The sequence below is a fragment of the Pezoporus occidentalis genome, unplaced genomic scaffold, assembly GCF_034315485.1.
Source record: "Pezoporus occidentalis ecotype Australia unplaced genomic scaffold, CSIRO_AGI_Poc_V1 ctg353, whole genome shotgun sequence".
Taxonomy (NCBI): domain Eukaryota; kingdom Metazoa; phylum Chordata; class Aves; order Psittaciformes; family Psittacidae; genus Pezoporus; species Pezoporus occidentalis.
Window position 1 is genome coordinate 111,869 of NW_026915516.1, and position 23,279 is coordinate 135,147.

The 23,279-nt window shown below is 39.5% G+C and overlaps 1 protein-coding gene across 1 annotated transcript in view; it reads left to right on the forward strand.

Annotated features, from left to right (window-relative positions):
• LOC134169712 (hippocampus abundant transcript-like protein 1) overlaps positions 1–23,279 on the forward strand; it is a 38,171-nt gene that overhangs the window by 11,708 nt on the left and 3,184 nt on the right. The window contains 9 exon segments of the mRNA XM_062630491.1: positions 768–830; positions 3,276–3,403; positions 4,248–4,362; positions 6,255–6,473; positions 7,632–7,745; positions 8,279–8,350; positions 14,468–14,580; positions 15,483–15,580; positions 17,377–17,534. Coding sequence (XP_062486475.1) covers positions 768–830; positions 3,276–3,403; positions 4,248–4,362; positions 6,255–6,473; positions 7,632–7,745; positions 8,279–8,350; positions 14,468–14,580; positions 15,483–15,580; positions 17,377–17,534 — 1,080 coding nt within the window.

The following is a 23,279-nucleotide window of genomic DNA, read 5'->3' on the forward strand; positions in this document are numbered from 1 at the left end:
ACTTACCTATAGATAAAATGAGCAAATGTATTTGGAGTGTGTGTGCATACATGCTTTAATTATTGCAATAATTTTTTTAATCCACACAATAGCAAGTGTGAGGCCTTTTAACTCTCTTGCATATTTATGGTAAATCTGTTTAGTATAGATTAACGTGCTTGCCCTTGAATTAAGACTGCTGGTAAAGCACCTTAACTGAATTCATAGCTGTAGTTAAAGGATACATGAAATGCTCAGAACTGTTGCTAGTATTTATAAGCATCTACTTGTTCATTAGAAGTGTTTCTAACTGTTTGACTATTGTATATCTGCAATTCATACAGAAACAGTTTGCACAGTGCCTTTTTAGGCAGTTGTGAGTATAGTGCTGTTTTTTTCTTGACAGAGTAAGTTAGTTGACTCCCATTTTCACTCATTAGTAACAGTGATTGAGTCAACATTTTGAAGGAATTCTCTGCCTCAAATTGTTATTTATACCACATGGAGCTACCTTTTGCTTAAATTGATCCCTTTCTGATCAGAGTAACCCAAACCAAACTGTCTCTGCAGTATAGTGCCGTCTGTGCCAGCAGAGGAATTTTTGCCAGTAAATTGATAATAAACCTTGTCAGTATGTTCTTCCAAAGACAAATAAGAGTGTAATTCTGGAATAACATATTTTCTTAACAAGTCCCAATAGAGTTACCATGTTTTATAAATAAAATTTAAACTTTGTGTCAACTTTCTCCTGTCTCTTCTGATTTAGGTAATCCTTTTTTCCCCATCAGGTCTTACATGAAACATTTTCCCATCATACATTTTTAATGAATGGTCTTATTCAGGGTGTTAAGGTAAGTTTTTTTTTTTTCCTTTTTTTTTTAGCTTCTGATGTATATATTCTGCGTGTCCCTGTATTGCAATTTGTCTGTCTTGCATTTTCCATTCAGACCACTGAGAATGTAATTAATTGTATTAATTCTTAAAACCTTTTTTTTTTTTTTTTTTCATTGTAATGGTTGTTTTCTTGGTCTCGGTTCCAGTTTTACTGCTAAATTGTAGCACTTTAAAACAAGTGTAATATTTCTCAAATTTTAGATAGGTACCAGTTGTAGCTATTATAATTTTGATAAAGATCCTTCTAAGAATGGAGATAGGTTTTTAATGTCTGCTTCCTAATATTAAATGATTTTTTTTTAGATTGGTGTTTTTTAGTGTTCTGTGATGGTCAGGATATTCAGGCCAGTTTATAGCTTACACCACTTCATTCACATGATGGTCATGCTGGATTGTTGCTACAAAAAAACCTTGCAAAATTTCTCTAGCATAACTAAAGCTTGAAAGTCTCTTCTTTGCTGTCTTACTGAGAGGCTTCAAAGCACTTACTGTAAGTTTTGACTAATTTATAGCAGCCAGAAAGTGAGCTTTGTATTCTGTAACAAAATTAAAGCGTTGTTCTTATGTGTAAAAACATGGCATCTTTAGGATGATGTCACCATGCACTGGGGATGTGAGGATATCTCATACTGAAAGAAGAAGTTAACTTTGTATTTATCTCTTAGAAGAGCAAAGTTCATGTTCCTCTTTGTGTTTTCTTGCAACTCTGTTTTCAAGTTACAGTGAGTATCACTTAAAATTAGTGAGTAGAAGGTTTCCCATATATTATCTACGGAGCATATCATAGTCTAAATCTGTGTGTTGCTTGAACAGTTTTAATAAGCAGGGGAGCATAAACTAGAGTGAGCTTGCACATCACCATCCAATACTTTCTTTAAAATGCTATTTATGAAAAATCAAAAGTGTTTCAGGTGACAGCAAAATGTTATATTCTACTGAAGTCTGACTTCCCAGGAGCAAAAGCATAATATCAACTGAGCAAGGCATCTAACTGTGCTAGGATCTGGTGTTCTTGCTTTAGAGCTTTTGCTCTAAATTTACATACTGATATCATTGGAATCGGAGTTGTTTATTGGGATTTGGAAGAGCAGTGATTTAGTACAGTATACTGTACATATATATTAAACTTGAAGGTGACTATATGTGAATACCAGAGGATAGCTAAAGTTAGCTGGAGTAGGCTTCCAGTGTACTGAGGTGTTTCTGGAACCATATATTTACTGACATTTGGGTTTATGGCAGAGTTGTATTGACGAGACAGCACTATGCTAATTAGGAGGAAGATGCATCTGTTCTGAGGGTTTTGCAATTAACAAACCTGTGAAAGGCTTTGCTTATTTTAATTCTTCTGACTAATGCATAACAGTTTTGAGGCCTGTATTTCAGGACTTTATGAAGTGCTGAAAAATGGTAATATTTGATCCTTAGTCAGTTTTTTCCATAACAGATGTACCTGTAAGTCTGACAGTTGCCACTGGAATATCATTATGGTGCTCTACTGCCTAAAGTTGTCAAGCTTATTCAAATGGTCCTCATACTTATTGCAATGTACAATTGTCCTGTACATGATAATTAGGTAGTATAAAACAAAGATGTCCATTGTGAAACGAGACTGTAATAGGTGGGGCAGCCAGGGACCAGATTAGAAAAGCTAAAGCCCTGACAGAAGTAAATCTTGCCAGGGACATCAAGGGCAATGAGGAAAGATTCTGTAGGTATGCTGGCAATAAGAAGAAGACCAGGGAAATGTGTCCTCCTGGTTTAAGTAAATGGGAGCACTGTTACCGGGGATGTGGAGAAGGCTGAGGTACTTGGTGACTTTTTTCCCTTGCTGTTCACCAGCAAGAGCTCCAGCCACACTGCGCAAGTCACAGAAGGCAAATGCAGGCACTGACAGAATGAAGAACCTCCCGCTGCAGGAGAAGAACAGGTTCAAGACCGTCTAAGGAGTTTGAAGTGCACGGGTGTACAGGGCCCCACGAGAGGCATTTACAGATCCTGAGAGAAAAGGCAGATGAAGTGCCTAAGCCACTATCCATGACATTTGAGAAGTTGTGGCAGTCCAGTGATGTTTCTATTCTATAATATAATATTTTTGAGGTTTTATAGTAACTTTTGCAGTCTGTGGTACTTCTGTATTGAATTAAATTGATTTTGGAGAAATATATGTTTCTTCTTTTTTTTTTTTTTTTAGTGCAGTCAGGTTTTATAGATTTGAAATACAAAACATCAGAATCATTAAAAAGTAGAAGAAGTTTCATGCTATTTCAGTTAACTACAATTTTGTAGTCAATTTCAAATCAAGTTTGCTGGTAGTTCTTTTCTATATTGTGAAGTAAAACTTGGAAATGTATATATATACACATATTAACTGTGTTTTTTTTTTTTTTTTTCTGTCACAGGGCTTTTTCTCTTTCCTTAGTGCTCCACTAATAGGTGCTCTATCAGATGCTTGGGGAAGAAAATATTTTCTTCTTATTACAGTTTTCTTCACTTGTGCCCCAATTCCATTAATGAGAATAAGTCCATGGTAAGTGGTACAGACTTCTAATAACAAGCTTTTCAATACAGCAGGAATCCAAGCAGACAAGTTATCTGGGGATGTGGGAGAGGGATGGTGAGACAAGAGAAATGCCACTTTCCATTCAAAACATGGTTGTGTTATTCTGTAGCTTTTCGAGTATTAAAAATGTAACTAAATCGCATTTTATAATTTCTAATTTTGAGGTACACAAGTATAACTAATTAAATGGTTTTGATAGTCCTGTCTAACTCAGTTTTAAGCTCAGCTGTTAATTTTTATTCCCCCGGGGACTAAAAATGCTGTAAGGAACATACTTGTAAAACTGAATGAACCCGGGAATTTATTTACCACAGAAAAGTATAATTGCTGTAAATTAGATCCCTTAACTCTTTATTAGGCAACTTTGAAGTCTTAACTGAGTGGAATTGACTTGGCTTCAGTTTCATTTACATTCATTGTGTAGCGTAGAAGGATTACAGAAGAAGTTTGTGTACACTGAGTTCATTGAGAGTTTAGTTTCTGAAGCATTATATGTGATACATTATTCCTTAATTGGTTGAAAATCTGAGTTCTGAGATAATTAATTTTTTATAACTTAAACTTCTTCAGCTTTGAGAGTGAAAATGTATAGGCAGCCTTTCCTGAAAGGGCCACTTTCTTCAGGCTGATGTAAAGTAAACAGTAGAATATAAAAAATTAAAATGCTGTATTCCAATATTTAGGTGAGACTATGTCATTCATCTCTAGTAAAGGTGTGTGTTAGTTCTTGAGGAGCACTTCTCATAGCTTAGTAAAATAGCAGCTAGATGTCTTAGCTTAAACTTCCTAATTATTGCTTTTAAATCATTAGGTGGTACTTCGCTTTGATTTCGGTGTCTGGAATCTTTTCTGTTACCTTTTCTGTAATATTTGCCTATGTAGCTGATGTAACACAAGAACATGAAAGAATTACAGCCTATGGACTGGTAAGATATGCTAAACATGCAAAAAAAAAAAAAGGTCAGATTATGACCTTCATACTGAACTTTTGTTTTGGTGCACAGATTGTTTCCTGGTTAATGTAATGAGATGGATAGAGAAAAGAGTGAATATCAAGAATCAAGGCACTGTGTTAGAGTTTGGGAAATATGTGTTAGACTTTTCAGTGTCTCACAGATTGCTCTGTGCTCATAAGAAGAGTAAGAATTTGACAACTTTATCTGCATAGAAGGCACGTGTAACAAAACAGGTTTTAAGTTTTGTAGGCTGAACAAGAAATGTCCTTAAAGGTTATTTAATACTTGTTATTTAATAAAAGTTACTCAGTACTTTAACCTAGCAATACCTTTTCACCACACATAAATTGCACTTTATGTGATTTCTTTTTAATACAGAATGGCTTCTTCTGTAGTCAAAACAGTCAGGAAGGATGAAAATGCATAATTTAGTAGTTTTGGTAACTTTGTCGTGACATTTTTTAGTTAGCAAGAGAAGAAGAAAATAGTTCAGATTAGTACAAACTAACCTTTTCAGTAATAATGTACTTCTTGCTTAGTTTGCTTTCATGAGTACCTATATTGGTTTAGGTTTTGCAGGCCCATTGGTAGATGCCCATTGGTAGATGCCCTTAGCTTTTGAACGTCATTTATCCCTTCATCCTCTGTGCGTATGTTTTCACTACACAGGTATTCATGGACTTGATTTTTTGGCTGACTGTACTGTATTTGAGCTGTTAAGGTTTCCATTTCTTTTTAGCCTTAGAGATGGATGATTCCTCAGGAGCTGATTTAACAGTTAAGAAAATAAAGGACTTAGTTCTCTTGACCAGACTTGTATGTATTGTTTAGCAGAGCAGACAACAGGTGCAAAAGTTCTGGAATTCCCTCTTTATTTCTCCAGCCTTTAAAGAGGACTTTAAGTATATTTATATAACATATATTTGCCTGCCTTCAGATAGGTTTGTTTTGTTTGGGTTTTTGTTTGTTTATTCACAGAAACACCTTCATCTGAAATTCTGTAAAGCCACAGACAAAAGCGTGGTTGTTTTGATGAGGGCTGTATCTCTTTCTAATTTGTTTGTTATACCTTTTCCTTAGGACTTTTTTTCTAGCTTTGCATAAAGCTTAATTTCTAGTCTGTGTTCTTATTCTGTAAAACAGTTCTACAGAGTGTTTTTAGTTTGGTCCCTGGAAAAGAGTAGTCATTAAAAAACCCAAACAAACCAGCTTTATTGCAACCTTTCCTGAAGGTTTTAATAGTGAAATTTAACTACAGTACTTGATTTTTCATCATGTTCCAATGTGTGTTAATATAGTAAGTGATCTGTAGCTGCTTGTCACTACAGCATAATATGAAGCAAAGCAGTTATTGAAGATGTAGCTAATGATTTTCTAGTTTGCTGTGCTAACTTATGGTTGCTATGTATTTAAAATGCAAACTGTTAACAAAGGCTTTATGTATTATTCTATGTATTACCCAGAGTGCTGAGGCTCAGGTTCACTTAGGCAGCCATTTAAATGTGCTGACAACTTTTTCAGTGGTAATTGGAAAACCATTTTAGAGCATTTGAAAGTAAGAACTGTTTCTTTTGGGCCAAACTTGCTCTTTAACTGCAAATTCTGTCTCCTCTGGTGGGCTGTGGAGGAAGATGGGGAAATGGGATATTTTATCCTGACTCGTGTTTACTGTGGTAAGTTTTTTTGGTTGGTTTTTTTTTTGTTTTGTTGTTTGTTTTTTTTGTTTGTTTGTTTTTGTTGGTTTTATTTTTTTTACTTAATTTTGACTGGTGTTATTTTCAAAACCACATTTCTGGGGAGGGGTGGTTGCTTCATTTTTCTTCAGTGGCAGAACGACTACTTTGACAAATTCTTGTGTGCAGGTGTCTGCCACTTTTGCAGCAAGTTTGGTAACTAGTCCTGCCATTGGAGCATACTTGTCTGCCAGCTATGGAGATAACCTCGTCGTGCTAGTGGCCACATTGGTGGCAGTTGTGGACATCTGCTTCATTCTGCTAGCTGTACCTGAATCTCTGCCAGAAAAAATAAGACCAGCTTCGTGGGGAGCTTCTATATCATGGGAACAAGCAGATCTTTTCGCAGTAAGAGTAATAAGTAATTAATAATTAGTTGATGATTGATCGATAATAATTAATTGCATTTTATAAGCTTGAGAAATCTTTAATCCTGTTTCTAGATTGACTGTTCAGTATACCATAATCTCTGTTCTTTACTCTTGCATGAAAGGTCTAGCTACACTTAAAAACTGAAACCAAATCAAACTTTATGGATTAAATAACTCTTGAATAGGAAACAATGTTTGTTTTGAAATCTGAAAAGAAAATGCTTTCCTTTTCTAACTTATTCTATTTTATCATAAGAGAAATGCTGAATATTTACTCTGCTACAGACCCTAAAACCTGATCCTGTAAAACTTTCCATGTTCATCTTATGCTTCCTAGTTTTGGTTGGCAACATGTCTCCCCACTCCTGAATTCCACTTTTGGCTGTATTTGATTTCTTTTTAATCTAGAATGAATCTCTAAAGCCTGATTTTCCTACAGGCATATATAGGAAGGGTTAAAACATGCAGTTGTTCTAGTGACTTGTTCAATTATTTACACTTACTTAGCTGATTTGTTTTTTGTGTTACACCTTGACAGCTTAAGAGGGGAAAGAGTGATTGTGCTTCATGAGGTTTCATCTTGCTAGGAACTGCTTATGAATGCTAAGAGATGAGTGCCAAGCTTGAAAGACTGCAGTTAAAAGTATTTGTGTTCCACAATTTATTAGTTACTCAAAGTGATTCATAGTGTGGGTAAACAACTATAAGGTGAACAAGTATAAGGGTGAACAAGGAAAAGTAACTCTCATAGTTTGGGAAGAGAAACTGTTGTAATGAGGCTATATTATTTGCTAACATCTTTCTGAACAGATTGTTATGGAGATCAGTTAGAAGATATGCATTTCCCTAAATACTGTATGGTGCTGTTTTCAGTGAATACTTGTAATTTGGCACTGAGCAGTAGCTTCAAAATCAAAGGACACTTTACAAAAGAATCGGATACCTCAAACCATATATAACAGGAAGTTGTTTAGAACTTAATGTTCATCTTATCTGTTTCCCTGTATGTTTTTTTTTTTTTTTAACTCATGTGCATGGTTAAAACATTTTTAAAAAGTGAATTTACCTTTTGCTTTCTTTGTGCTTTCATTAGACTTTGTATAAATGTTCCAATACTTGCTTTGTTTCTTTACAGTCTTTGAAGAAGGTTAGAAAAGATTCAACAGTTCTCCTGATATGCATTACAGTGTTTCTCTCCTATCTGCCTGAGGCGGGCCAGTATTCAAGCTTTTTTCTGTACTTGCGACAGGTAAATGTTGGTCTCTTTGTGTCTCACTAAGGACATTTAAATAAGTGTTCCCTAAGACATGTTTCTTATTGAAGACTTTGCTCAGAAAACTACGTTCTGGCAAAATACAGCTTTAAAAAATAAAGTCAGTGTACTTTGCTAAGCCAAGACTTGACTCCTGGTGCATAAACCCTGCCATAAGTTTAAGCATGTGTTCATAAAGTTAAGTAGACCTTTGTTCCCATTCCACAGAGCAGTTTGTATATTTTGAGGTGGGATCTTGCCTATTGAAAAGCTATTGTGTCTGTAGGAGTTTCCAAATACATTACTTCCTCTGTCTCCTTTTTTGAAGGCATTTTTTTTTTTTTCTTCTTCTTGTACTGATTTCTTGTCAATTGGTCAAGTTAGGGATTATTCTTGAAAGAGGACACTTCCTGTATAGATTTAGATTATAAGCAGAGATCAGTGTTTTCTTTGAAAAAGGCACCTCTTTGCTTGTGATTGTTCTGGATTGTGTTTGGCATTTGTTTTATGTATTATCTGCTTCTCTTCAGATTATAGGTTTTGGATCTGCCAGCATTGCAGCATTTATTGCTGTGGTAGGCATTCTGTCTATAGTAGCGCAGGTAAGCTGTATTCTTTTTAGCATTTAATTAGATGGTACAAACTGTATGTTAAGGCATGCTCTTCAGACTGTTAAGTCTATAAACTTCTTACATGCTCTAAAATGCCAGTATGTCTTGCATTCACTAAATGTTATATTCATTTCTTTCTGTAACTTGCTGAGGTGTTCAGCTCTGGAGGAGACACCTTTCACAGAGGAGCTGGGGATCACGGTGTATGGAGTGGAAGGTTCATGAGCCAGGGGAGTGCTAAGACCTGACAGAGCCAGCAGCTCACATGAGAACGGCTGATTAGGGATGTGTGAGGCCTGGAGTAACAGTGGTCACCTCCTGCTCCCACACATGGCAGCCCTGGGGAGCATGAGTGACCAGGAGCACCACCAACAGGACAGTCCAACAGGGCATAGCACATCAACTGGGTTGTGGTGCAGTGGGTTGCATGGCAATTCACTTGGGAGGCTGTGTCTTTGAAGGACAGACATTCCACTGCCAAGTACAGAGACTTGAAGTCCAATAATGCAGCAACTGAGCACCATTCTGTGGCCACCTGCACGGGTCAGACCCTCAAGGCAGAGTGGTGGGCACTCATGAGAGCAAAGGCTGCAGTGTTGGCTGGGGGATCTGCTCCAATGCCTGCACCCAGATGAAGCTGCTGAAGGGAGAGGCTGCAGAGCAGAACTCAAGTGCAGGAAATGTTCAGACCTTTCTGCTGGGGTAGGGACAGGAAGCAGACCTGCTTGCAGAAGGTGTGCTTAAGTGGAAAACCTCCTATAACAGGTGGCTGAGCTGCGGGAGGCAGTGAGAAGGCTGTGCAGCATCAAGGAGACTAAGAAGGTGTTAGATAGCTAGTTCCAAGAACAGTCTGCTGTGGACCCACAGCCAAAAAGACAAGAATTCCCCTGCAGCACCCACAGAAGGGAATGGGCCAATAACACAGGATAGCAGCTTGCAGTGGGAAGGACCTGCAGGAGGGAGAAGCATCCCCAAAGTCTAGAGGTACCCTTGCTGAACTGCATTAGACTAAAGAGGAAAGACCTGTCACACTGGAAGAGAGGCTGGAGCCAAATACAGCAGCCCAGTCTGCTCCCCGTATAACAACCAACACAACTAAGAAAAGGTGATAGTTGATACTGATAGGTGACTCTCTTCTGTGAAGTACGAGACGCCCATTTGCTGACCTGATGCACTTTCTAGAGAGGTGTGCTGTTTACCAGGGGCTCATAATCAGGGATGTCACTGAGAAACTACCAAGTCTTGTGAAGTTCACTATTATTTGCTGCTGTTGTTTACATGGGCACCAGTGGTCCTCCTCAGACTGCTCCTTGCTGTACCAAGAAGGATTACAAAGCTCTTGTAGCAGCTCTAAGAGACTAAGAGTGCAGGTAGCTTTTTCATTAATCCATCCAGTCAGAGGGAAAGGGTTTGAAAGGGCCAGCTGAGTCTTAAGTGATTATAGGTTATGGACTGGTGCCACAGCCAGGGGTTTGGCAACCGAGACCATGGGGCTCACTTTGAGAAACCTGCTGTGGGCTGATGGGGCCTGTCTGTCAGAGAAGGGAAAGACCATCTTTGGTCATAAGCTTGCCAACGTAGTGAAGAAGGCTTTAAACTAATGTTGCCAGGGGAGAGGAGCCTGAATCCATACTGTTCTTACCATTCTAACCAGTTTGATGCCAGTGCAAGTAAGAAATGCATAGTCTGGAAAGGGATTGCAGGTCAGCAGGAGAACACCTGAATAGCAGCAGAAAGAAAATTTCAGCTACCCCAGCCAGTAAGTCAGCTTCACTGGGAGGCCACCTTAAATGCCTGTATGCCAATACATGTAGCATGGGAAGTAAACAAAAGGAGTTGGAGACATACGCATGCCTGCAGGGCTGTGATCTTCTTGGCATCATGAAGATGTGGTGGGATGGCTCCTATGACCAGAGTGTTCAAATGGAAGCGTATAAGCTTTTTCAGGAAGGACAGGCAAGGGAGAAGAAGAGGGGCTGTTGCCCTCAGTGACAGTGGACAGCTGGAATGCATGGAGCTCCACCTGGGGATAGATGGGGAGCTGACTGAAAATTCATAGGTCAGAATTAAAGGGAGGGCAGCGGCAGGTGACTGAAGCAGGGGTATGCTACAGGCTGCCTGACAAGGAAGACTAAGTAGATGAGGTCTTCTCTGTAGACAGTTAGGTGTGGCCTCATGTTCAAGAGCCCTGGTCCCCACATGGGACTTCAACCATCCTGATTTATCTGTTAGAGGGAGAACACAACAGGAAGTAAGGAATCCAGGAGGTACCTGGAATTTGTTGACGATATCTTCCCTCTTAAGTGATGGAGAAGACAACAAGGACTTTCTTCTCACCAACAAGGAGGAGATGGTGTGGAATGTAAAGCTGGAGGGCAGCCTTGGCTGCAGTAACCAGGAAATGGTGCAGTTCAAGATCCTTAAGGTAGTGAGGAGGGCACATAGCAAGCTCACTGTCCTGTACTTCAGGAGAGTAGACTTTGTCCTCTTTAGGGATTTCCTTGGTACATGGGATATACCACTGGAAGAAAAAGGGGCCCCAAAAAGCTGGTTAATATTCCACCACCTTCAAGTTCAGGAGCATTGCATCTGACAAAAGAGGAAGTTATGCGTCAGGTTAGAAAAGCTAAAGCCCTGACAGAAGTAAATCTCGCCAGGGACATCAAGGGCAATGAGGAAAGATTCTGTAGGTATGCTGGCAATAAGAAGAAGACCAGGGAAATGTGTCCTCCTGGTTTAAGGAAATGGGAGCACTGTTACCGGGGATGTGGAGAAGGCTGAGGTACTTGGTGACTTTTTTCCCTTGCTGTTCACCAGCAAGAGCTCCAGCCACACTGCGCAAGTCACAGAAGGCAAATGCAGGCACTGACAGAATGAAGAACCTCCCGCTGCAGGAGAAGAACAGGTTCAAGACCGTCTAAGGAGTTTGAAGTGCACGGGTGTACAGGGCCCCACGAGAGGCATTTACAGATCCTGAGAGAAAAGGCAGATGAAGTGCCTAAGCCACTATCCATGATATTTGAGAAGTTGTGGCAGTCCAGTGATGTTTCCACTGATGGAAAAGGGGAAATAGAATCCCTGTTTTTAAAAAGGGAGAAAAAAAGAAGACCCCAGATAAGTCTCGCCCAAGTGCCTGGCAAAATCGTGGAGCAGATCCATGTGGAAACTGTGCTCAGGCACATGGAAAGTAAGGAAGTGATTGGTACTGTCAGATCATGCTTGACAAATGTGGTGGCCTTCCAAGATGGGGCTATGACATTAGTGAGTAATGAAGGTGCGAGTGACATCATCTGTCTGGACTTCCGCAAATCATTTGATGCTGTCCTGCATGACATCCTTGACTCTGAATTAGAAAGACGTGGATTTGACAGATGGACCACTGAGTGGGTACGGAACTGGCTGGAGGGTTGCACTCAAAGAGTTGTAGTGAACAGCTCGATACCCAGGCGGAGACCAATGAGAATTGGTGTCCCTCTAGGACTGGTATTGAGACCAGCACTGTTTAACATCTTTGTCAGAGACAAGGCCAAATGCAAGGTTCCGGTTCTGCACATGGCTTGGGACAATCCCAGGCTGGGATGGAGAATGGATTGAGAGCAGCCACGAGGAGAGAGATTTGAGCGTGTTGGTTGATGAGAAGCAAAACATGACGCAGCAATGTGCATGTGCAGCCCAGAAAACCAGCCATGTTCTGGGCTGCGTCCAAAGAAGCATGGCCAGCAGGCCAAGGGAGATGATTCTCCCCATGTGCTCTGCTCTCACGAGACCTCACCTGCAGTGTTGCATGCTGTCTGGGGCCCCCAACACAAGAGGCATGTGGACCTGCTTGAGCAAGTCCAGAAGAGGGCCGTGAAGATGATCAGGGGGCAGGAGCAGCTCTCCTGTGAAGAGAGGCTGAGAGAGCTGGTCTTGTTTAACCTGGAGAAGACTCTGGGGAGCCCTTGTAGCAGCTTAAGCTTATAGCAGCTTATTCCAGTACCTAAAGGGGGCCTGCAAGCAGTCTGGAAAGGCCCTTTCTAGAAGGGCTTGTACTGATAGGCAAGGGGTAACGTCTTTAAACTGAAAAGGGCATATTTAGATCAGACATTAGGAAGAAATTCTTTACTGTGAGGGTGGTGAGACCTTGGCACAGGTTGCTCGGAGAAGCTGTTGGTGCCCCACCCCTGGCAGTGTGCAAGGCCAGGTTGGATGGGGCTTTGAGCAACGTGGTGGAAGGTGAGCTGGAACTAGATGATCTTTAAGGTTCCTTTTAACACAAACCGTTCTATGATTTTATGATTCCTACTCCGGGTAAATGTCTTGCTTTAAATCTGAATTCTTTTAGAATTGTTGTACCAGGGTATCAGAAAATGAAAATAAAATTGCTATGCTTGGATCAGTAAATTTACTGGAACTCTTGTTCTATATTGTTTTATAATGTAGGAAGTTGGTTATTTAATACAAGGCCTTCTGAAAGGGAAATGACTTATCTTAAGCAAAAGTCATGTTCTTGCATCTCTTGATTTGGCTCCTGTCAAATTTACATACAGATAACACAGGAATTGACATTGTTTGCTGAGGGTTATTGAGGCTCAGCATGGGTACTGAGGAACCGTGAAGAACTGGTATATTGCTTTTATACATCTTAATTGGGAACAGTGAGCTGATTTTTGTACAGGTGCTTTATGCACTTTAGAAATCAAACATTTTTTATGGTGTGATCTTTGGTATCTTTATGGGTACAGTTTTCCTGTTGTATTAACTGGAAAAGGAATGGCACATACAATGTAACCTTGTTGCCATTCTTAGCAGCTTGGAGGTCGTAATGGTTTGATGTAAACAACACATTTCTCCGTGTTTACCAGTTTTACTGGTGTCAGTTTTGTCCTTCCTTATCGATTCAAGGCATTATGTTAATCCTTCCTGTGTCGTTTGTTCTGATGCTGTTAATGTGCACTGATGTTTGCCAGTCATATTTTATCCAGGCCCATATTTTTTCTGAAGATCTTTGAGTTTTTGAAAAACCTTTTGAACTCTTTGAAAAGTGTCGCTTATTGAAACCACCTTTGCTTCCTAAAACTGGTTTATGTTAGAATTTTGGATATTTCTCGAAAGAACTGATCACATGTGGATAGAATTACTATATTCTTCCTGTTTGGCTTTCAAGCTAGCTTTGTCTCGAAGGAAAACTAGTATAAGATTTGTGTTAGAGGGGAAGTGTGTTCTGCTCTGCAGTTGTTTTATTTTCTTTGGCTTTTTACTGATGTGTTGCTGAGCTTTTTATGTAAAAAAAAAAAAAAAAGTGTGCTCTGTTAACTGAGTGAAGTTGTCCATACATACTTGGCCGTACTATGTACGGCCTGCTTCTTGCCGTGAATGTATTCCTGTTGTACCTGGATTGAGACTGCCTTGCCCCTCAGCAGAAACACTTCCAACAGATGAAAAGCAGTGGTCTTCCATTAGGATTTATTAGGAAATAAAAAGGTCATATCAGTGGTGTAAAGAGTCAGCAGGAAATGTAATCTAAGATGCCTAGGAACTGACCTTGTCCAAATTTCACTGTATGTGGTAAAGTTGGAAAAGCATCAGTATTTAGTGTTTAATTGTAAGTTTGGATAGTAATTCACTTGACCTAAAGAGATTACTTTTGTCTGAGTTGAGTCTTTTTTTTTTTTTCTTTCATATGTAGATACTAGTAAATTTAAGTGACATAGTAATAAATCAGTGACATACTGATAAATTCAACCAATATCCAGCCTGTACTATCCTAACTTGATACAAACATTCATTGTGGAACTCTCTAGACTGCAGTGAAACAGAATTGTAGAGGTGGAAACAAAAGCCTGTTTACAGTAGAAGCAGACATTGAGATAAACATCCATAGAGAAGGCAGTACATATGCTTCTCAATGTCCTGAAGTAAAAATCCTTTAATAGTTAAGAATGTTTGTATATCAAATATTATGACTAGTCTGCATTTTGGATTTAATACAGGGAAAGTAAGAGCACAGATAGTGTGAATTTCCTCAGCAGTGGAAAGGTCTTCTGAAATATCTTGTGTAGAAGGAGATAATACTTTAGCAATCTGGCTTTTTAAAATAAATTTTGGATTAACCAATTTCTCTTGCAGACTGTGTTTCTTGGTATCTTGATGAGGTCTATAGGGAACAAAAATACAGTTCTCCTTGGCCTTGGCTTTCAAATCCTTCAGTTGGCTTGGTATGGTTTTGGATCCCAGTCTTGGTAAGCAAACATATCATAGGTACATATCTGTTAAGGAACTGAAAATGTTTTTCCCAAGAAATTCTGCCATTTAATGTGGTTATCATGAGTATGTAAATGCTCTGCAAAATGAGCATTCCTGTGTTATACTATTAAAGTTCCATCTGCATTTTGCACATGTAGGAATGATAGAATATTCCGGGTATGTAGTGCAAGCTGCAGACCAGCAGACCTTTTGAAAAAGGAGTCTTTGCATCATTTTGGTCAGCTGCGTTTTACCTCTACAAATGCGGTTAAAACTTTTCCTTAAACTCACAAGCTAGTATGTTCTCTCCAGTAATTCCACTAGATATCCATTCTATCAGTCAGTTACTGGACCTCTTTTTCTTTTATTTTCTAACATGCTATTCTCCTACTATAAATGTATTTGGTCTTGGAAACTATATTGATTTTCTTCTGTTGGAAAAACTGGAAGTGAAGTCAACAGAAAAGTTGGAACAGCTGTTTCTTTACAAAGTTTATTGTACTAACTGATAAACGCTAGTTCTGTATCAGAGCAATTTGTAGCGAGTTATACAAGGTAGAAGACAGCTTCACTGGGACACCCTGTGAGTGACATTGTTCCTTTGTACAGCCTTTGGAGAGGGAAAGTCTGTGCATTACTTCACTCCCATCTTTTCCTTTGCTGTGAAGGTAGTGTAGTATCAATGAAGGTAGTGTAGTATCAAATATGCTTCTGTTCCAACAATCTCAGGGTTATTTGTGGGAGGGAAGTAGGAAGAAAGCCCATACTGGATGATTTTCAGTCTTTAGATGTTTTAGTAAGAGTACTTTTAAAGGTACCCTTGTGGCACTTTTTGGAGGGGTGGAGGGAAGTTATATGAGTAGTCTCATTTTCAATTCATATTATGTATTTAACACAGGATGATGTGGGTAGCAGGAGGTGTAGCAGCAATGTCAAGCATTACATTCCCGGCAATTGGTGCTCTGATTTCACGAAATGCAGAGTCAGACCAACAAGGTGAGTATTGAATGAATTTCTGTTCCAGCGTCAGACTGCTTTCTTAACTTCTGACTAGAAAGCAGAATACTTATCTAGGTGTACTTCTCAAATATGTTGATGAATAATGACTTCTTTGGTAGCAGCTGTGGAAGTCTGTCAATTTATCTAGAGAGAAACGAAATACACAAATTTATCAAATTTGCATTGCGAAATACATAGTTTCTGTCTGACCAGCTACGTCTAGATTCCTGTAAAAGTACCACAAAAGCAGCAAAACCAGAAGTGGTAACTTTTATGGTTCTTTTCCTTCCTCTTTTTTATTAAAAGTAATATTTTCTAAATAGATAATGAGGATTATTGTAACAATGCCATATTTTTAATGGAAACTAAACCCACATTTTACCAGATTAAAAGAAACATACATGTAGCTCTATTTGTGTGAAAATTTGTCCCTATTTGCTATAATACTTAAGATTTTCAAGAAATAGAAAAGGAAGCTTAAGGTCTGAGAAAACTGAAGAATTCATTGATTTTAATATGAAGGGGAATGAACAATCAAATATAACTCTTCATTTAAAATGAAGTGAGGGAGGAAGTTATCACAAAGTATAACACTGGCATAAAATAACTGGATTTAGTGTTCTCTGTAAAAAAAAAAACCCAGTCCGTATAAATTCTCAGTTTCACTGTAACATTGTACAACTTGGAGTTAGATTAGTGCAGTTAAATACGGGAGGTACCATATTTTTAAAAGGGAGATTTCTATTGAGTTTGAAAGTACAAAAGACAGTATTTTACATGGCTTGTTTTATTATTCCCCTGCCCCCCTTTTTTGTTTCTAATAAGAGTAAGAGTTTTGAAAGACTTTATAATGTCATGAAATGGTTTACTTGACAGAAATCACTGATTTTTTTCATTGTACATAGAGGAAACTACAGTTAATAGCTCATGAATACAGTAGTTTCTAAAGTGAAGTTTTGCCACCTAGTGGCACAAAGAATTTAAGTTTACATGTTAGCCTTTGAAGAAAAATTTGGGTAACTTCCTTTTTTTGGCATGTTTTCCTTCCTTTTAGAAGTTATTACTGCCTTAAGGAGGAAGCAGATGTCCAGACTACTGATATTATGAGAATAGTGTTCTATAGAATTTTAATCTGTAAGATTGTCAAAAACCTTTTTACACTGTTGTCACAATCACTTAATGAAATTGAAACAGAAAGACACCCATAGAACTCTGATTAATCAAGCTTTTAAAATAATCTAACATAAAACTGCAACCAGTCTAGTATTATGAATTTACTACAGTATTGGTGAATATACTGCCTCAAAATTTGATACTACAGTAAATCCTGGAATTAGACTAAGGGGAAGAAATCTGTTACAGTTTGTGTGTATTTTGCCAGTAGCAGCCCTTAACGCATAGATAGATTACTTTAAATTTCACTTGAAAATAAATTGAGCAGGTACCACACTTAACCTCTGCTTTCTTCATTGTAGGCTTTAGGTGAAGGTGGAAGAACTAATGCAGAACACTAGGCTTGCAAACATGCACATAAATTTAGTTACTCATTTTCAAAACTCATTTTGTTCCCAGTGGCGTGCAAGTACAGTAACAGACTGGTGATGCAGAGAATTATTTAAATCCAGGGAAGTTTTCTTCAGTATATTTCTTAAGATTGTAATGTGTAGAAATAATTATGTGATGTTCTATTTTGGAACAACCATTAAAATACGCTTAGAGCTGTTGGCTCCCAAGGTTTAATTCTTGATTAGAAAAAAATAATAATCCTGCTCTTACTTTCTTTTCTTCATTAGGTGTTGTCCAAGGAATAATAACTGGAGTAAGAGGTCTGTGCAATGGCCTGGGACCAGCACTGTATGGCTTTATTTTCTTTCTTTTTCATGTGGAGCTCAGTGAATTGCCACCTGATCAGACTTCTGGAAAAAAACCAATGCAAGATCCCAGTGATGAGGTAGGTTTAAAATTTGATGTGAAGTTTGCAGTGTAGACACTGGTAAAAGAGTAAAAATCTTGTCATTTTTGGTTGATTTTAAAGTCTTGATATTTGATTCTTAAACTATGTAATTCCTGCCTATCACCTTTATTGAACCATTAAGATCACTTGTAAGATAAATTTGATAGTAAATATTCAGATTTACAGTAGTAGCAGCTTTGGTTTCAGTATTTAACAGAATTGGTTAACTTTCACATAAATCTACTCAAAACACAGCTGTAATTCTGACTTAGAGTGAAACGTGAAATTTTCACAATAGGGAGATAATTTTCGGTAACTCAGTAAATTGTAACAGGTTTCTCTTTTAACCTCACAGCAACAGGTTAATTATTTATGTGGTGAATTCTTTGTTGGTTGTTTTTTTCTTTTTTGGGGGGGTTTTGGGCTTTTTTTGTGGTTTTTTTTTTTGTGTTTTTTGTGTGGCTTTTTGTTTTTTTTTTTTTTTTTTTAAAACAGCATGTTTAAAACATTAAATTAAAAATTTAAAACATTAAATTAAACAGTGCTATTCTGTTCACCATCCTTTCTTACCTGGAGGAGGAGAGAAGTTAATCCTATACAACATTTCTCTGGAAGTCCTGGGCTGCATCAAAAGGAGCGTGACCAGCAGGTTGAAGGAGGTGATCCTGCCCTTTTACTTTGCTTTTGTGAGACCTCACTTGGAGTATTATGTACAGTTTTGGTGTCCTTAACATAAAAAGGACATGGAACTGTTGGAACAAGTCCAGAGGAGGGCCACGAGGATGATCAGGGGGCTGGAGCACCTCCTGTATGAAGACAGGCTGAGGAAGTTGGGGCTGTTCAGCCTGGAGAAGAGAAGGCTGTGTGGAGACCTCATAGCAGCCTTCCAGTATCTGAAGGGGGCCTATAGGGATGCTGGGAATGGACTCTTCATTAGGGACGGTAGTGATGGGACAAGGGTTAAGGGGTTCAAACTTAAAGAGGGGAAGTTTTGATTAGATATAAGAAGAAGTTCTTTACTCTGAGGGTGGTGAGGCACTGGAACAGGTTTCCCAAATGATTGGTAAATGTTCCGTCCTTGGCAGTGTTCAAAGCCAGGTTGGTTAGGGCCTTGGTAGACATGGTCTAGGGTGAGGTGTCCATGTCCATGGCACGATGGTTGGAACTAGATGTTCTTAAGGTCCTTTCCAACCCTTACTATTCTATGATTCAATAAGTCTCTCCAATCTCTTTTATTTTTTGACTTCTCTTTTTTTAATCCCTTCCAACTTTGTTTCACATCTGCATTTTTGCCTGCTTTGTTCTTTCCTATTTGGCTTCCAAAATATCAAATGTGTTCTTACCAGAATTTGGAGGATCTTATGGACCTTTTTTCTTTTTTGCTTGATTGCTCTGACCTCTGCAGCTACTATGTTGTTACTTTGTCAAAATGCTGAGAATGTGGTGGGGTGCTCTCTAATTTGCTCAAGCGAACCAAGTAGAGTAAGGGGGCAAAGATATTCTTCTTGTTGCACAAAAAGGAAACCAGTAAAATATTGGAAAACCTTTATAATAATGATTTCAGGTTTTCGAGAGCTTTGTCATGCTTCCATTACTTGAACTTTTGCTCTTGAACTCTTTTTTAAAGCATTGAATCACATAAGTTTTTCTTGGGGACAGGGAGTCTGTTGCCTTTTTGACCTTGTACACACATTTCTGTCACAAGTGATTTCAATATGTTTTGTTACTGCAAGAATGTTCTCATGGTTCTTTTTGTTGAAGTAGCCCAAATATATGCAATGAAGGAACTGACTGCTTCAGTAAGTTATAAATGAATCAAAACTTACGTTGTGGAATTTTCTAAAGCTTTGGTTGAAGAAATTCCTGTACTGAAGCATAATGTTAGAGCTTCTGTATGAAAAAATGATTTTTCTAAGCTGCAAGTATAAATTAAACTGCTCTTTCAGATGTTCTAGTTTTCTTAAAAACCTACTTATTATTAAGTAGGTATTTTTTAGTTATCAGTGCAGCAAAATCAGTAACTATTTGAGTAACTTGTTTCAGTATCACAGCTCTTACTATGTGTGTACTCAAAGCTTTGTTAAAAATCTGTAATTATATCTCTCCCTGTTAATAGTTACTAGGCATCTAATATGTAAAACTATTATTCAGGGGAAGAAAACCCAAACTAACTAATTCTTATGTTTAAGTCTATTATAAAATGCGAAAGAACTCCCCAATTTAAACAGTACATAGCTTTAAAAATTAATTTAAGTAAAATGAATGGAAGTGAAAACTAGGGAATGCACCAAGATTAGACTAGGAAATTAGTGGATGTGTACAAGCCTAGCTTGGATTTTGTTCAGTGTTTTAAATTGATAACTAGGAGTTGCTGTACAGGTATACATACTTCGAAAAATGTAATTTAGATTTTATTAAGTGCTAATAAATTTTCAGTAAGAAGCATTCTAATTACAAGTTTTCATCAAGACTTGTTTTAAAAAGTCACTGGAAATCTGACTATCATCATAACTTTGTATTGTACCTTTCAGTTATAGTCTTCTGTGATCATTGATTGACAAGAGTACTAAACCAAATTGTTAGGTATAATGGGTTTATAAACTTTCATGTTCAAACAGTGGTGACAGGAAAGTCTGGATGCAAATTTCAGTTGTTTAATTTGTAGAGTAAATGCAGGAGAACACAGTCTAGTGGTCATCATTTATGGTGGTTTTTTTTTTTTAACAGATTGAGCTTAATATATATATTTTTTTTAATTGCCTGTATATGTTCATTTCTATTACTCTAGAGGACTAGAATATTACTTTTTTTTTTTTAATCTCATGGAAGTAGGAGAATTGGAATGTTACCACAGGTCACAGTGTTCCATCAAAGAACAGATCTGATGCACTTAGTCAAGAAAAAAACGCATATCTACTCTGTTGAGAATAAATAGTAAAAATTAAGCATCTCTCTTAATTTCCTTTTAAATAACTGGCAGTGTAGTAAGCAAATGCTTTTCAAAGTTTCTTACTCCTTTTGATGAAACTGCTGTAGTGAAATATTCAAAAGCTGCTCAGATAAATCGTACAAATGAAGATACTAATTTCACAGTATCACACAGTATCACAGTATGCTAGAGATTGGAAGGGACCTCGAAAGATCATCTAGTCCAATCCCCCTGCCAGAGCAGGAACACCTAGATAAGGTTACACAGGAATGTGTCCAGGCGGGTTTTGAATGTCTCCAGGGAAGGAGACTCCACAACCTTCCTGGGCAGCCTGTTCCAGTGTTCCGTCACCCTCACTGAGAAGTTTCTTCTCAAGTTTAAGTGGAACCTCTTGTGTTCCAGTTTGTACCCATTACCCCTTGTCCTATCATTGTTTGCCACTGAGTAGAGCCTGGTTCCATCCTCGTGACACTCCCCCTTTATATATTTATATACACTAATAAGGTCACCCCTCAGTCTCCTCCAAACTATAGAGACCCAGCTCCCTCAGTCTTTCCTCATAAGGGAGATGCTCCACTCCCTTAATCATCTTAGTTGCCCTGCGCTGAACTGTCTCCAGCAGGTCCCTGTCCTTCTTGAACTGAGGGGCCCAGAACTGGACACAATATTCCAGATGCGGTCTCACCAGGGCAGAGTAGAGGGGAAGGAGGACCTCTCTCGACCTACTAACCCTTCTAATACACCCCAGGATGCCATTGGCCTTCTTGGCCACAAGGGCACAGTGTTGGCTCATGGTCATCCTGTCGTCCACTAGGACCCCCAGGTCCCTCTCCCCTACACTGCTCTCTAACAGGTTGTTCCCCAACCTATACTGGAACCTGGGGTTGTTCCTGCCCAGATGCAGGACACTACAGTTCCCCTTGTTATATTTCATCAAGTTATTCCCTGCCCAACTCTCCAGCCTGTCCAGGTCTCGCTGGATGGCAGCACAGCCTTCTGGCGTGTCAGCCACTCCTCCCAGCTTAGTGTCATCAGCAGACTTGCTGATAGTACACTCAATTCCCTCATCTAAATCATTGATGAATATATTAAATAATACTGGTCCCAGTACTGACCCTTGAGGCACTCCACTAGTTACAGGCCTCCAACTAGACTCCGCCCCATAGACTACAACTCTCTGGCTTCTCTCCTTCAGCCAGTTCGCAGTCCACCTCACTACCTGATCATCCAGACCACACTTCCTCAATTTAGCTGTGAGGATGCTGTGGGAGACTGTGTCAAATGCTTTGCTGAAGTCAAGGTAGACCACATCCACCACTCTGCCATCATCCATCCACCGTGTTATTTCCTCATAAAAGGCTAAGAGATTGGTCAAGCATGATTTCCCCTTGGTGAAGCCATGTTGACTGCCCCTCATAACCCTGTTATCCTTGATACGCCTTAAGATGGCACCAAGGATAAGGTGTTCCATCACTTTCCCAGGGATGGAGGTGAGGCTGACCGGTCTATAGTTACCCGGGTCCTCCTTCTTGCCCTTTTTGAAGACTGGAGTGACATTTGCTTTCCTCCAGTCCTCAGGCACCTCTCCCGTTTCCCAAGACTTGGTAAAGATGATGGAGAGTGGTCTAGCAATGACTTCTGCCAGTTCCCTCAGCACCCGTGGGTGCATCCCATCTGGACCCATGGATTGATGGATGTCCAGATTGCTCAACTGGTCTCTAACCCATTCCTCATCGACTAAGGCAAACCGCTCCGTTGACCTGACTTCATCTAAGGTCTCAGGGGCACAGGGCTCTTCAGGACTGCCTGCAGCAGAGTAGACAGAGACAAAGAAGGCATTCAGTAACTGCTCTCTCTGTATCTTCTGTCACCAGGGCACCCATCCCATTCATCAGTGGGCCTACATTGCCTCTGGTGTTAGTTTTGTCTGCCACGTATTTGAAAAAGCTCTTTTTGCTGTCCTTGACCCTTCTCTCCAGGTTTAATTCTAAGGAGGCCTTAGTCATCCTAGCTGCCTTCCTACATCCTCTAGCAGCAGCCTTATATTCCTCCCAAGTGGCCAGCCCCTCCTTCCATGACCTGTAAACTCTCCTCTTCCACTTGAGCATACCCAGCAATTCCCTATTTAGCCACACAGGTCTCCTGGCCCTCTTCCTTGACTTCCTACGTGTCGGGATGCTCCGATCTTGAGCTCGGAAAAAGCAATCCTTGAATGTCAACCAACTATCTTGGGTCCCTTTACCTTCAAGCAGCCTTGCCCATGGGATTTCCCCTAGCAATTGCTTAAAAAGGCCAAAGTTTGTCCTGCTAAAGTCCAGGGTTGCAATTCTACTTGGTATTCTACTAGTCCTACCACACAAGATCCTGAATTCCACCATCTCGTGGTCGCTGCAACCAAGGCAGCCCTCAGCCCTTACTGCTTTGACCAGATCCTCCTTGTTAGTGAGGATGAGATCCAGCAGCGCTCCTCTCCTGGTCGGCTCATCCACCATTTGCAGGAGGAAGTTACCATCCATACACTGGAGGAACCTCCTGGACTGTGGCTGGGTTGCTGAGTGGTCCTTCCAGCAAACATCAGGGAAGTTAAAATCCTCCACGACGACCACAGCCTGTGACTGTGAGGCCGCTCTCAGTTGCCTGTAGAAGGCCTCGTCAACTTCCTCACCCTGATCTGGTGGTCTGTAACAGACACCCACAACAGTATCGCCCCTGCCAGCCTGCCCCTTAATTCTCACCCACAGAGTCTCAACTCGCTCGTCATCTGTCCCTGGACAGAACTCGGTGCATTGTAGTTGCTCCCGCACATAAAGAGC